Source organism: Callorhinus ursinus, unplaced genomic scaffold (assembly GCF_003265705.2).
Source record: "Callorhinus ursinus isolate GAN/ISIS: 27379988/994484 unplaced genomic scaffold, GSC_fseal_2.0 scaffold4, whole genome shotgun sequence".
In the NCBI taxonomy this organism is placed as follows: Eukaryota; Metazoa; Chordata; class Mammalia; order Carnivora; family Otariidae; genus Callorhinus; species Callorhinus ursinus.
Genome location: NW_027397066.1, coordinates 2,320,988 through 2,334,886, shown reverse-complemented (window position 1 = coordinate 2,334,886; position 13,899 = coordinate 2,320,988). Strand labels below are relative to the sequence as shown.

Genomic DNA, 13,899 nt, shown 5'->3' with positions numbered 1-13,899 from the left:
AGACAAACAACGGGTGCTGGTGAGGACGTGGAGAGAGGGGACCCTCGTGCACTGCTGGTGGGAAGGTAAGTTGGTGCAGCCGCTGTAGAAACAGTATGGAGGGTCCTCAAAAATAAAAACAGAACTTATCCTATGACCCAGCAGTCCTACCCCTGGCATGTGTCCGAAGGGACTGAAGTCAGGACGTTAGAGAGACCTGCACCCTCACGTGCGCAACAGTCAAGACATGGAAAAAAGCGTCAGTCGACAGGTGAAGGGACAAAGAAATTGTGACATATCCATATCGTGGAGATTCTTCGGTCTTCAAGAAGGAATTCTGCCTTCCAGACACCATGGATGAACCCGGAGGATGTTAGGCTACGTGAAATAAGCCAGACCCAGACAGTCAAATACTGTGCGTTCTCCCTTGTATGTGGGATTTAAAATATAGCTGATGCTTGAACGTCACGGGGGTTGGGGTGCCCTAACCCTAACCCCAATCCCTGCATAGTCAAAAATCTGAAAATCCATGTATAGCTGCTTCTGACTCCTTGAAAACTTAACTACTAATAGTCTCCTGTTGACTGGGAGCCTTGTGGATGACACACACAGTCGATCCACACATATTCTGTGTGTCATTTGTATCATATGCTGTATTCTTAGAATAAAGTAGGCCAGAGAAAAGAAAATCATTAGGAAAATACACTTACAGGACTGTCCTGTGTTTATCAGGAAAAAAAAGTCTATGTCTAAGTGTGCAGTTCAAACCGGTGTCGTTCCAGGGTCAACTGTAGTCAAGTCCACAGAGGCAAAAGGTAGAATGGTGGTTAGCAGGGGCGGGGCAAGGGGGTCACCGGAGGTGCTGGCCAAGCTTTACAAGCTTTACCGCAAGTTTCAGTTATGAGTTAAGTTCTGAGGACCTCAGGTACAAATGGTGACCCTTCACAAACTTGTACACTTGTGATTTGCTAAGAGAGTCAATGTTAAGGTCCTCACCGCCCCCCACACACACGTAATCATGCAAGGTGATGGCGTGTTAATTATATTGATTGTGGCAACCATTTCACAACGTATATGTATGTCAAATCATCACGTCACATACCTTAAACGCATACAATTTTTATTTGTCAACTATGCCTCAATAAACCTGGGAAAAATTATAATAATTGTAAAAAGAAACACAAGAAGCCTGTGTGCAGAATAAGGGTACTAGGAGCAGGGATGGACCAGAGTGCACAGGACCAGGTACCAAGTGTGGCCAAGGATGCTCAGCCTGAACTAGCAGCCTTCCTTCTGGACGGCACCTGTCCCAAGGCCCAAGGTCCATGACATGTATCATCTTAGTGGCTGGCTAAAATGACACAGGAGTTGCCCTCTACTCTGACTACAGTTACTAAACGATCCCAACCTGCTAGCACAGCCTCTTAGCTCCCAGTTACACAGGAACTAACGAGCAGGGGACATCTCCCCATCTCCCTGCTACTGAGTGCTGAGAACTGAGGCAGGACAGGCACTGCCCCGGAGTTTGCAAAGCCAAGGCCTGCGTGCTGGGTCGATGAAGCCCGGCGCGGCCCCACAGCCCTGGCCACGCAGGTCTCCTCAGCCGCCCTGTCACCCCTCACCCGCCAGCCCGGGGACACGCCTGCCATCTCCCCACTGCCCTATGGCTCGCCGTACTGTGCACACCCCTGGAAAGGGCAGACAGAAAACAGGGTAGAGAGTAGGCTTAAAATCGAAGGCCATCTGCATTCAGAAAACAAAGAATTAAAGATTCCATGTCTTTTATCAGGTATTATTTCTGATTTCAAAAAAGGTTTCTGTTTCGAACAGGAGGTTAAAGGTTAAAACAATAAAACTAATAGAAATGACGGCTATTAGCTTAGGGCACAGAGTTTACAACTGACTTCAAAAATATGTGTGTTTGTTAGTAAGAGGCGATGGACGGCAGCTTCTGGAGGAAGACAAGAGACTGGCCACACCTGCCCCATGTGGGCCCACTGCCGGGGAAGAAGGCGCACCCACACTCCGGCACTCGGGCCAAGGTCACAGCCGCACGACTCAACCAGCCCCTCTGCTTCTGTGCTCTACCAAATGCGGTTCTGCTGAGCTTGTCTGCTTGTGTTTGGAGAGGGTTCCGCTAAGAAATAAAAACTTAGGAAGCCACTATCCCAACCAAGGCTCGGGCGGGCACCTGCGCATCCTGTGAACGCCTTAATTCAGTCATTCGTCCAGCAGACACCCTGTGTACCGCCTGTCATGCGGCGTGCCAAAGCCACCGCAGGGAGGCCACCTGCTAGTGGGCGGGCAGACAACTCAGCCACACAGATGAATAATCAGGACGGCGGCCCTCGTCGGCCACGCTGGGCAGAAACGAAGCCGGGCTGAGGCTCAGAGTAAGGCTGGCGGTGGGCCCAGGCCCCTCTGAGGAGCTGCCGTAGGACGGGGACGTGGCCTGAGTGGCATGCGAGGCAGGGCAGGGGGCAGTGCCCAGCGAGGTGAGGGAAGGCGCCACCTGCAGCCCCGGCAGCTCGGAGCAGGCAAGCAGCAGGCCCAGCTGGGTGTCAGTGGGGGAGCAAGCCACAGAGGGCCAGCAATCCCGGGGAAGGGAGCGAGGGGAGGCGTCGTGGCGTGCACAGGCCCCCAAGGGGACAGAGAGGCTCTGGGAGCAGTGGGGGGAAAGCTGAGAGCCAGACGGGTGAGGTGACGTTCGTGAAGCAGCTGGGGCGGAGGCGTCGCATGGCCCCTGCGGGGACTGTGCCCGTGGCCATGCCCGCGCGTGTGCCTGGGGCGGGGATGCTTAAGCGAACGCTCCCCCTCACTCCTCACTTCTCAGCTTCAAAAGGCACATCTAGGAATGGCAGAAACCAGCCTAACCTTTTGGGGACGTAGGAGTTGGGTGGGAGGGGAATCCTGACAAAGCTGCTCAGTACGGGGTAAAAAAATAGGAGAGAAATAAAAAATGAGAATAAGCTTTTATTACAAGGAAGCCGCACTGTTCCGAAGCCCAGACTGAGAGGGCCGGCTGGCCCCCTTGCCGCCACGCCAGAGGCCTGTGGCCCCACCTCTGCACTTCTGGTTTTCGGCTGTGGGCATCCTCTGTGAGCAAGTTTTGAATAACTTCCCACAGGGCGACGGCTCCATTTTTAAGCCTCTCTGTAATGCTAGAATGTCCTTCCTTTCCTGAAGGCAGAAATCTGCCCCTGGACTTCACCCCCCGCCCCGGGTCCTGGCTTGCCCTCCACAGAGGCCGACCTCTAACCCTGCCTGCACAGGGGTCTCTGGCTACGGGGAGCAGGCGATGAGCCCCTCTCCTTGTGAGAAAGTGGAAAATCTCTTCAAGTTGACAAGGATCACAAACACAGCATTGTCCACTTCCTTAAAACGAAGCCACACAACTAGATGGTGAGAGGCTTCGAGATAAAGGGACACTACGTGAAACGGAAGACGACAGTTACTGACAGTGTTTCTGAGTGGGTGACGACTCCTCACCAAAGCCACGCGGGACGTCCACACGGAGACCACCCCAACCTGTGAATCGGCTCCCTGGGCCCTGCCCTCCTCCCGGAGCAGGTGTGCTGCTGGAGCTCCCAGGCCCCTCAGGGAGCCTGACTCTCCCGGCCGGCACGGCATCTCACACATCCCCGTGTGGAAACCCACCCTGAGCCTCCACCTGGGTCCACTCAGCAGGCTCCTGTCCGCTGCTGGGGAGGTGTCCCCGGGAAGCAGGGCCAGGGACAGGGGGGCCGGGGCTGGACCTGGGGTGGGAAGACAGGCGCCACGAACCTCGGCAGCCGGGTTCCCTCTGCAGGCTCTGTGCTCGGGCCAGCCTCAGGGTCTGAATCCCTGAATCCCAGCCACTAACTCGGTGTGTGACTCTGATCAGTGTAGCCTCTTTCTGGCTCAGCGTGTTCATCGGTAAAGATGGTAGAATATAATGTATACCTCCTAGAACTCATGTACAAATTCAATGAGGAACTTTTTCTTCTTACAAATCAGAAGAGAAATCGAAGGTGGGAAAATAATAAAATAATTTTAAAAGCAAAATAAAACACACATAAGCTGTCTGGAGCAGTTCCTGAGATCCAGGACACGCTCACGAAATAGTGAGCCCCTCCCTTCCCGCCTATGGCATGGAGGCCCCAAAGCGGAGAAGGGCCCGGAAGGTGCCCGGAGGCACCCAGGTCTGCAGGGGTGGAAGACCCTGCAGGGGAGGGGGCCCTGCCTGCCACTAGCAGGACACCGCTTCCTCAGGAAGGACATACAGGACCTTGAGCTGGGGGCTCCCCACACTTGCGGGGCTTGGCTTTGTACACACTCTAAGTGGACGAGATTCCCAACCTCCGGGGCTCCTGCACCCGCTGCTGACAAAACAAAACTGTCACGACGATTAGGCTTAATATTTATGATGAAACTGAACTTCTCACATTTATAAATCTCCTACAGAAATGAATGTCTTCTACCAGGAAAGAAAGGGTAAGCATGAACAGAATGTTATAGAAACCACTCACTTTTGTCCTGGATTTGGTTACCGGGCCTATTTCTTTTTTTTTTAAGGACCGATTAAATGGCATGATTATCACTGTACGTAAAACAGGGAACGTAATCCCTTTTATTAAAATAAGTAAATCCCCAAACAACCTTCAGGATCCATGGCCCCAGCCTCAGGGATCAGCACGTCTGTAATTCAAGAGGTGCTCGGCAGGCACCCCGCGAGCGGCAGGGAGCGGGACCGCAGGCTCGGGGCCCAGCTGCCCACTGAGCCAGCCGCCGTCCAGGGCCCACCACCAAAGCCAGCCATTGTGGGACAACAGAAAGCGTCGAGAAACCCACGCTGAGTTTCTCTTTCCCTTGTAGCCCCCAGGCACCCTCGAACCCCACACTTGTCCCGCTCTGGCCGCCGCCACCTGCCCTCCGACCCACAGCCAGCAGATCATGAGAACACGGGGCTCATACCTTTTAATACACTAGAAAATTCAACTCTCAAAAAATGGAAGAATAGATTAATTAGAACATGTGGAAAACAAAAGGGAACTTGCGAGCATAAGGACCTTCATGAGTATCGTAGGAACTTTGGAACCAGCACTGAGCTAAAAGACTGAGGTTCCATCAGAGCGTTTTCCAGTCAAAGAGGACATCTGTGGCCTCCCCGTGTTGGATCACTCACAGGAAAGGAGTCCCCACGTACGACACTATTTAGAGGCAGGAAGAAGGCTTCCTCTCCACCCCGGGGCCTCAACTCACCCACTGGGCTCTTCCTAGGAAAGGGACACAGAGCACCTGAGTCTCACCCGAATTTCCAGAATTGCTCAAATTCGGCCAGAGCTCTGAAATCTTGGCTTGCTGGTTAGCAAGCCGGCGTGCTTGGACTCGTCAGCACAGGTGTGGGAGGGCGCCACCAGCTCGGGGCCAGGCTCGTCACATGTCTCTGCAATGAACGGCTTCCAGAACTCGCGTCCCGGCCACCTGGGAGCCACGGCAAGCTCCTCCACCTCAGCCCCAACTCAAACCCTCCCCCAGGGGCCGGGGAGAGGCAAGGCAAACATCTCTTCTGGGTGAATCAATGGCAAATACACTTTCACAATTTGAACACTTAATTAAAAATAATAAAAATAGACATCAGAAATTGTGACTTACCCCCATCAGATACAGTTGCAGACTGAAAGAAAAGAGAGAGAGACATGAGTTAATGAAGCCTCATGACAAGTCGGGAAGCAGCAGGTCCGTCGTGTGAGCACGGGGCTCCCGGCTCCGGGCGCGGGCGACCCAGGACACGCGGGCACCCCAGTGAGCCGAGCACCGCGCTCCCACTTCCTGAGTGAACCCCGCCCAAGCCGGGCGGGCCGGGGACACAGGGCTCTGCGCAAGTCATCACCACTCATGGGAAGAGAACAGATCCTGGCACGTTCGACAGCATTAGGAACACCTCAGAGAAAGCTGGTTCAGAAGCCCACGTCAGTGCGGGCGGCGTGTGGAGCGCACAGGGCACCGGGGAGGCAGGCCCCCTGCACACCGCACCCAGGGCCGCCCCACGCCAGGCTGCTCGATCACCTCCGCCTGCGTGGGGACCCAAGACCATCCGCGGGGTGCCGGGAGACAGGTGCCGGTGACAGCCCCGCAGGGGTCAGCCTGCAGCCTGCCCGCCAGGAGGGAGCCTGGACCGGGTGGGAGTGGAGCAGAGGAGGGCGGTTGGCTCAGAGGCACCAGGGCAAGAAGGAACACGTTGTGCAAGAGGAGAACAGGCCAGTAGGCAGCAGGAGGCCATGAGGGAGGGCCTGGCAGGACGGATGGTCGGAATGACAAAAGGCCCGTCTGAGGAAGACGACTAGAAGACGCTGCACAGGCCGAGGCCAGTAGGGAAATGGGGAAAGGGGAGGAGCGGCTGAAGAAGGAGAGCATCTGGGTGCACAGACACGGGAAGCCGGAAGGAGCCAACGAGGGAAGGACTCGAGAGCCTGCGGGGGACACCCTGCAATCCTGCTGGATGTCCTGGCCCCAGCAGAGGCCGCGGCTCCCCAGGACGGTGTAAGGGCCAGGCCCCAAGGGTACAGGTGCTGAGACACTGGCCCTGGGGCCTCCCCCAGCCACCCCCCAGCCGTCACCACGTGCAGGATCAATCCTCGCAGCTACGTGTTCTCGGTGGTGACCAAAGCCCCCGGGGCTCAGGCCTGGCTACAGAATCCCTCCCTGGCGCTCTGGCATGGAGAAAGACCTCGTGTCCTCTCTGCGGAAGCAGGTGAGACCACAGTGCACAACATGAGGAAGGTCTTCCCAAAGGCCCAGTTGACAGCCCATTCCTGGCACCAGGCCCCTCTTAACCTCACCTCCCAGCCTGCATGGAAGATGGGGGACCCTCTCCCACTAGGAGCCCCTCACCTCGTGGGACTTAGACCCGCAAGGCTAGAGGGCCCGGCTAAGGGAGGACTTTCAGGCCCAGAAAGAGGGCCTGTCCTCCAACAGCCTGGGGAAGCCACTTCCTGACGGTTTTGGAAACGGGGCTGCTCACGGTTTCCAACCATCCTGAGTGCTGGGGCCAGAAATACTCTAAAACTGTACCCTGGCACCTTATCAAGACGTTCCCAACAGTAAACACACACACTGGTGGCATGTCTGGTTTTTATACTACCATCGGGCCAGATGGGCAGGCGAGTATGTGCCGCGGCAAGCCAGCCCTGGGCCATCAGCCCTCAGCGACCAGGGGTCTGCCCTTCACTACAGCAGCGTGGGGCAGGCTCCCTCCCAGGCTGACATGAGCAGTGTGCAAAGCGGTCCTTCCCGTCCTCACAGTGAATCACCTACAATCCTGTTATAAATTCAGTAGTATGAAGGCACGTTATTCCCTGGAGATTATGAGAAAGAAATCCGCAAGACCACACACAAAATCAGATATACTGTCAATAATCATGTCTGAGAAATTAATCATAAAATGCAAACTTCTATAAATAGGAAGGCCACGGTCAACTTCATGTTACAATCACGGTGGAAACCACATTCGCAGACTTCAGCAGATGGGACAAAGGCACTAAAACTCTCTACACCCACCCCCAAAATGAACCAAAACCCACGACCCAGGACAGAGGCGTGTCCCTGAAGCCAAAAGAGATGGAAGCAGGCGGGGTGAGAGTGGGTGCCATGGAGTGGCAGCGGGGGGAGCTCCGTGTGGACGAGGCGGGCAGGGCGCTGCCAGACTCCAGCCCGTGGGGCCTTCAGTGCAGCGCAAACGGATCCAGGTAAAGTGCAACAAACATGTTTTTTAAAAAAGTATCCTTTATTTTTTAGAAGTTTTAGATTTATAGAAAAATTGTGAAGACAGTACAGAAACAAACATGCTTTTAATATACTGCTGCTCCAAACCCAGCAAAGGAGCCACTAGGCGGGACCCAGGGGCTGGGCTGGGCGCCGGGCACAGGGCACAGCCCACACACCCCAGGACTCCTGGGCCGAGATGCCCAGCTCCCTAATCCTTCCGGGAGGAAAGCAGTCCGACTGAGGCCCGCAGGAGTTCCAAGAAGTGAGCCCACCCAAATTTGAGCTCACAATTCAAAAATCCCCCCGAACTCGAGGTAAAAGCCCACCAGGAGAAACGACAAGAGATGCTCAGGCACTGGAAAGTTCAGATACAGAATGCCCCAGAGCCCTGGAATCATCGGCAGACGCCGTAACACAGACGAGAGGAGGTGAGGGGGCCTCCGTGAAACACAACCCTCCGCGAGGCGTCTGGCCATGCACAACGCTGAGATTAGACACCGGGGAGAGAGGCGAGCAGAGGGGAAGCTGCTGAAGAGAGAGTCTGGGAACTGGAAGACAGCCCTGCAAACGGTCACCCTTGCGGCCGCTCGGAGACCAGAAGGGCCGGGAGCGAGCGGGGGAAGGAGAGGCAGGAGGCCTGGACGCGGGCCAGCGAACTCTTTCAGAAAGGACAGCTCTCCTGCTGGTGCCAGAGCTCACCACCCGCAGGCCACCCCTGGGACCCCTCAGGCACGTCCTCCGGGAGAGGTGCCCCAGCATTCTGGGTGCCTCGGTTGTTCACCATGTTCCAGGAGGCACTCAAGAGCTCTGAGCCACAGCCTCAAATGTGCATTTCCTTCCCTTTCCCCAGTTCAGGAAGCTGTGTCCAAAGAGCACCTCCCAAGCTTAAAATGCTAAGGAAAGTTCAGGGCACCTGGGTGGTGCACTCAGTTAAATGCCCGACCCTTGGTTTCGGCTCAGGTCGTGATCTCAGGGTCATGAGATGGAGCTCTGCATCAGGCTCTGCGCTCAGCAGGGAGTCTGCTTAAGATCCTCTCTCATCCTCTGCCTCTGCCCCGCCCCCCCAAAATCAGTCAATCAATCAATCTTTAAAATGCTAACGAAAGGGCGCCCGGGTGGCTCAGTTGTTAAGCGTCTGCCTTCGGCTCAGGTCATGATCCCAGGGTCCTGGGATCGAGCCCCGCATCGGGCTCCCTGCTCAGCGGGAAGCCTGCTTCTCCCTCTCCCACTCCCCCTGCTGTGTTCCCTCTCTCGCTGTGTCTCTCTCTGTCAAATAAATAAAATCTTAAAAAAACAAATAAAAAATAAATAAAATGCTAAGGAAAGTTCTAGGCATCTGGAAAGCTGTAGGCTAGTGGGCTCATCCTGGAGGGGCCAGTAAGGGCTCAGAGGTCACAGATGTCCCCCCACCACCCCACATCTTCTCAAGCTCACACTGGGATTGCTCCTAGCACACGGCAGGGTGAGGCAGGGTCACAGGGAGGTCAGCTCCGCAGCCTCCACCCTCCGGTCTGGACATGTTGCCCTGGTGACGCTCATACCCCAGGCAGAGCTCTATGGAGACATGCTTCAATATTATCCAGACACAGGGGCGCCTGGGGGGCTCAGTCGGTTAAGCGTCTGCCTTCGGCTCAGGTGTGATCTCAGGGTCCTGGGATCGAGTCCCACGTGGGGCTCCCCACTCAGCAGGGAGTCTGCTTCTCCCTCTGCCTCTGCCCTGCCCACTCTCAAATAAATAAATGAAATCTTTAAAAAAATATATTATCCAGACATAAAACCACTCTCCTCTTTCAAGTTCACATATTTTTGGAGAAACAGGTGATGACTTTTCCTGACTAGATTATTTAATTTGCAAATAAATAGTGTATAATTACCATTAACCTGATTCTTCTGTTTACTGTCCAATATTTATTCTATTTTACAAGCACGCAGTGGCAGAGCCGGGCCATGACATCAGCCGATCCCTGCTCAGCACCCCAACTCCCCGGCCCCTGAGATGGACATGGGAGCAGGCTGAGAAGCACGGATCAGGGGCCTTCGCTCCAAGAGGAGGTAAGGCCTAAAGAGGTGAAGTGGTCTCCCACGGCAAGAGGTGGTGGCAGGGAGGAGCCGGGAGGCACCCCTGCGGGGAGCTCCGGCCTGGCGTGCTTTACTGGTGGCCGTGCTCGGTGCTCGGCAAGGGGGCTGAGGAGGCACAGGCAGACAACCTGCCAACAACGGGGAGCTGGAAAAGACAGGGAACCCCCAAATCATTCCTGTTTGCCTCAGGATCAATAACATGTCTATGCTGACCCAAGTTACCCTTTTAAAGCCTGGTTTGCAATTTTTCTTAGCAGAGCCCGGCTGACGGGGGGAAGCAGTCCAAAATGGCAAAGCTTCAGAAACCCCCCCAGATACTTCCCATGGAGCATCCCCCACAGTGGGGAAGCCTGACGCTCAGGGTGACTTAAAGTCAGGCAATCCCAAGGTCTCAGCACACTAAGACCACTGGACCACGACAAACGCTTTTATGAATTCCAGCTTAACACCCCTAACATTTACTCCGATATCCAGTATAATCCGGATCAAAAACTCGTTTTCATTAGTCTGTACTCGTGGGCTCTTCCTGCATTCCCATATCTACGTGTTACACTTACAAAAGCAGCAGAACCGTAAAAACAAGCTGCTAGTGACAAAGATCCCAGTAAGTGAGCATCTGTCTGTGCTCACCGTAACGAAACAGCTCGAGAGTGTTCTAGAACATATGCCTACAGGACTGGAATTTACACTGACATAATGTATTTGTTTGAAAGAAACTTACAAAGTATTTAGGTACGCAATTTAAGTTCAAACCACCTCAATTCCTTGGGTCAGCCTCTTAAACCTGATAGTTCAGTGGAAATCGGACTGATTCCCAGCAGGAAATTTGGATGACACAGGTTCCATGGATATTTTATTTTAAATCAATGGTGTTAAAGTTTCAGATCATTAATATGAAGGGAAGTACATGACAAATCTAGCCTTTATCAAGGCTGATCCTGTCTGTAACATTAGACAAGAGCAAGTATTAAACTATATTGTCACCAAATTACTTTGATATATAGTAATATATAATAATACCAACTTTCAATTTTGAGCCACTGACAAAATTTCCTACCTTGGACATAAAAAGTATTAATCAGTCCTATCTGAGTCCTAAATAAGAGACCAAAGGCTGTCAGTTGCCCAAATGCATCAAATGTTCTGAATACAAAGAGAATATAAATAACTGAAATGATGCAAAGCCTTAAGAATTTAACACTTCCTATTTGTATCTAATATATATTTATTTGACTTTTTAAAAACTTCATCACTGGGGCGCCTGGGTGGCTTAGTCGGTTAAGCGTCTGCCTTTCGCTCAGGTCATGATCCTGGGGTCCTGGGGTCAGTGCTCAGGGCTCAGCGGAGAGCGTGCTTCTCCTTCTCCCTCCGCCCCTTCCTGGGCTCGTGCACACCGTGCACGCTCTGTCTCAAATGAATAAATAAAATCTTAAAAAAAATTTTTAAAGATAATGAAAACTTGATCATTTAAGTTTTAAGTGATTGCTCACTGGACCGAGTGTGGAAGCAAGCAGGCCCACGTGGGGCCTGCTGGGGCGGCTATGCCCTGACTTGGGCTCCGTGGGCCCAGGGGTCTTCACACCCAACCACAATCCCCTAAGGAGTTGTCAAATCAGTTCAGGGGCCATGAGCCGCCTCTGTCAACCACCAAGTAAGATGGATAGAAAAACGTGAAAGGAAAATACCAAGTACTTCCCGGGATCCATGCTGTGCTCAGGCCCAGCTTCAGAGTCACACGTGTGTGCACGTGAGCACGCGCATCATGTGTGTGAGGTCCTGATGTGACCCGCATCTCTCCCTGTGGAATGCAGTCCCAGGACTCTGAGAGCTGCTGCAGGAAGGACCCAGCCCCTCCTGTACCCTCAGTGGACCACTTCTCACACCCCTCACCCCACCCCCCGCCCCGCTCCCACCTGTGGCCTCACCTGCAGCCCACCTACCTGGCTGTGGCCTCAGCTACTCCTTCTCAGGGAAGCCTTCCTTGCCAGGCCCCTGAGGCAACCACAGCCTTGATGTCTGCCCTTGCCGGTCAGCTCCCAGGTCCCTCGGTGGCGGGACACAGGAGCGACCTCCCAGAGGCCTGGTGAGAGGGCTGTGTTCGGCACCCGTCCCCACGCTGGGATGCCACAGTGTTCTATCCCAGCCCCGGCTCTCTCCATGTTCACTCATATGAGTCACGAGCACACGCACACCCCACATTATGCTTTCCAGCAGCTCCAACCAGAGACACCTGGATATAGGGCTCCCATGATGCAGGGAAGAGGCCCATATTTCTAAGGCTCAAACTGTGATGTTCACAATAAAGAATTTCTGTGATCTGGGAGACAGGGATGACATGGGGTGAATGGCATGGGGTGAGGGCATTCTGGGCGTTTTCAGCGCTGCACAACGTGGGCGAGGGTGGACCCATCATGGTGCAGCACACCACAGTGTGTGCAGCGGGGAGGGGACAGGGCAACCGAGTGTCAGATATGGGCAGAGCCCCAGAGCTCAGAATGGAACCTGAGCTTCGCTTAAAGTGCGTGTGCGTGTATGCACCTGCATCCCAAAGACCTCTTCATTCTTCGATAAAATCAGAAGAGAGCCAAGCAGGCCAAACCCACAATGACAGCATCTCCCCAAGAATTTAAGATTGAATGTTCGTGTCACACCCTTGGTGAAGCCTGAGATGATGCATTTTGCAAACACCCTGATGAGCGGCACACAGGCTCCTCACTAATGCTAGGTACTCAGTGTGAACATCTGACCTCACCCAGAAATCCTCTGACCTTGACATAAACACTGCAAATCCCATTTCCTCACCGGCTGGCCCAATTCAAGAAAGACACAGGGTGGGAAGTGGCCGAAGGTCTGGGATGATGCCCACGACCTCGCATCCCGACAAGACAGGAGGGGCCGCCAGTGAAGTGAAGGTAAGCACGGCCTTCCTGGGATGCTCTGTGCAGGAGGCGGCACCACGTCTAGCTCTCAGACACTGTCATGGAGGCGCTCCTGCAGGAATGGGACATGCAGGGACACGCAGGAGGCCGGAATCCAAGCCCCACTCTCATGTGAAGTTGAAGCCCAACCCCAGGGACGCATTTTCTCATAAAGGCTGAGATGTGTCAGTGGTTTTAAAACCTCTACCCAGCAGAGTTGAGCCTCAAGCTGGAGACCCCCGTCCTCCCCAGGCTGGCTCCATCAGCTCCCAGCAGCCCCTGGGCTCCAGCAGTTGCCCTGTGGGTCAGGCAGGGCCGGGAGAGTTCCAGCTGAGATTGCTTCCACTCATCAACGCCTCTGCACGTGCGAGGGATGCATGCAACAAAGCCGCACACCAGACCGGGCAGCCCTGCCCCCAGGTGCTTCTGCTGGGCACTGAAGATGAATCCAAAAATGTCAGATCCCTGCTGCCTGTGCAAGTCAGGTGCCACGGGAGAGCATGGCACAGAGAAGGGCACACAAAGGTGTCCCCATGGGGTGTCACTGGAGAAGGGCTGATGCAGGGCAGTGAGCAGCACCCAGGGTGCAGGCAAGAGAGCAAGGTGGGGGCGAGGAAGGAAGAACGTAAGGACAGATTTGGAGGGCTGAGTCTATGGGGCCTGCCGACACAGAGGGCTCGAGGGATGGCCTGAGTGAGGGGCAGTGGAGACCGAGGGAGAAGCCCAAGTCCAACTTCGCACTGTTCCCCACCCGCCTCCTGCACGTCCAGAGGGAGCTGGGAGCAGACATGGACCTGCTGCTGGGTGTGGAGCGTGGGATCCCCGCTGCAGAGGCAGGCTGGAGAGGACAGCCTCTAAGTGATAGCTTGGAGGCACCTGGAGAAGAGAAGCCAGGGAGGGATCCTGAGGGAACGGGGTCCCCCAGGAAAGCTGGTCAAATGCTGGGACACCCAGACATCCTGCTGTTTTAGGAAATCTGGCCTTTCTTTCGTGGGAGGATGTCAAGCACCGACAGACAAGTCATTCTGGGACAGATGGTGAGAAGGGGCAGTGTGCTGGGCACCCCTCACGGGATCAGGGGGAAAGAAGCCTGCGTGCCGGCCGCACCCCAGGACTGGGGGTGCAGACGACAGGACCGTCTTCAGCAAATACCATGGAGGGAGAGCTGCTGCTGCAA

At 54.5% G+C, this 13,899-nt stretch overlaps 1 protein-coding gene across 5 annotated transcripts in view; it reads right to left on the bottom strand.

The window, feature by feature from the left end:
* Nucleotides 1–13,899, bottom strand: part of RGS12 (regulator of G protein signaling 12) — a 109,123-nt gene that overhangs the window by 43,282 nt on the left and 51,942 nt on the right. For all 5 annotated transcript variants that reach the window (XR_012377825.1, XM_025887528.2, XM_073891356.1 and 2 more), the window contains exon 4: nucleotides 5,614–5,635. Coding sequence is in view for 4 of the 5 variants with exons in the window: in XM_025887528.2 (XP_025743313.1) it covers nucleotides 5,614–5,635 (22 nt within the window). In the remaining variant the exon portion in view is untranslated. The remainder of the gene's footprint in view (nucleotides 1–5,613; nucleotides 5,636–13,899) is intronic.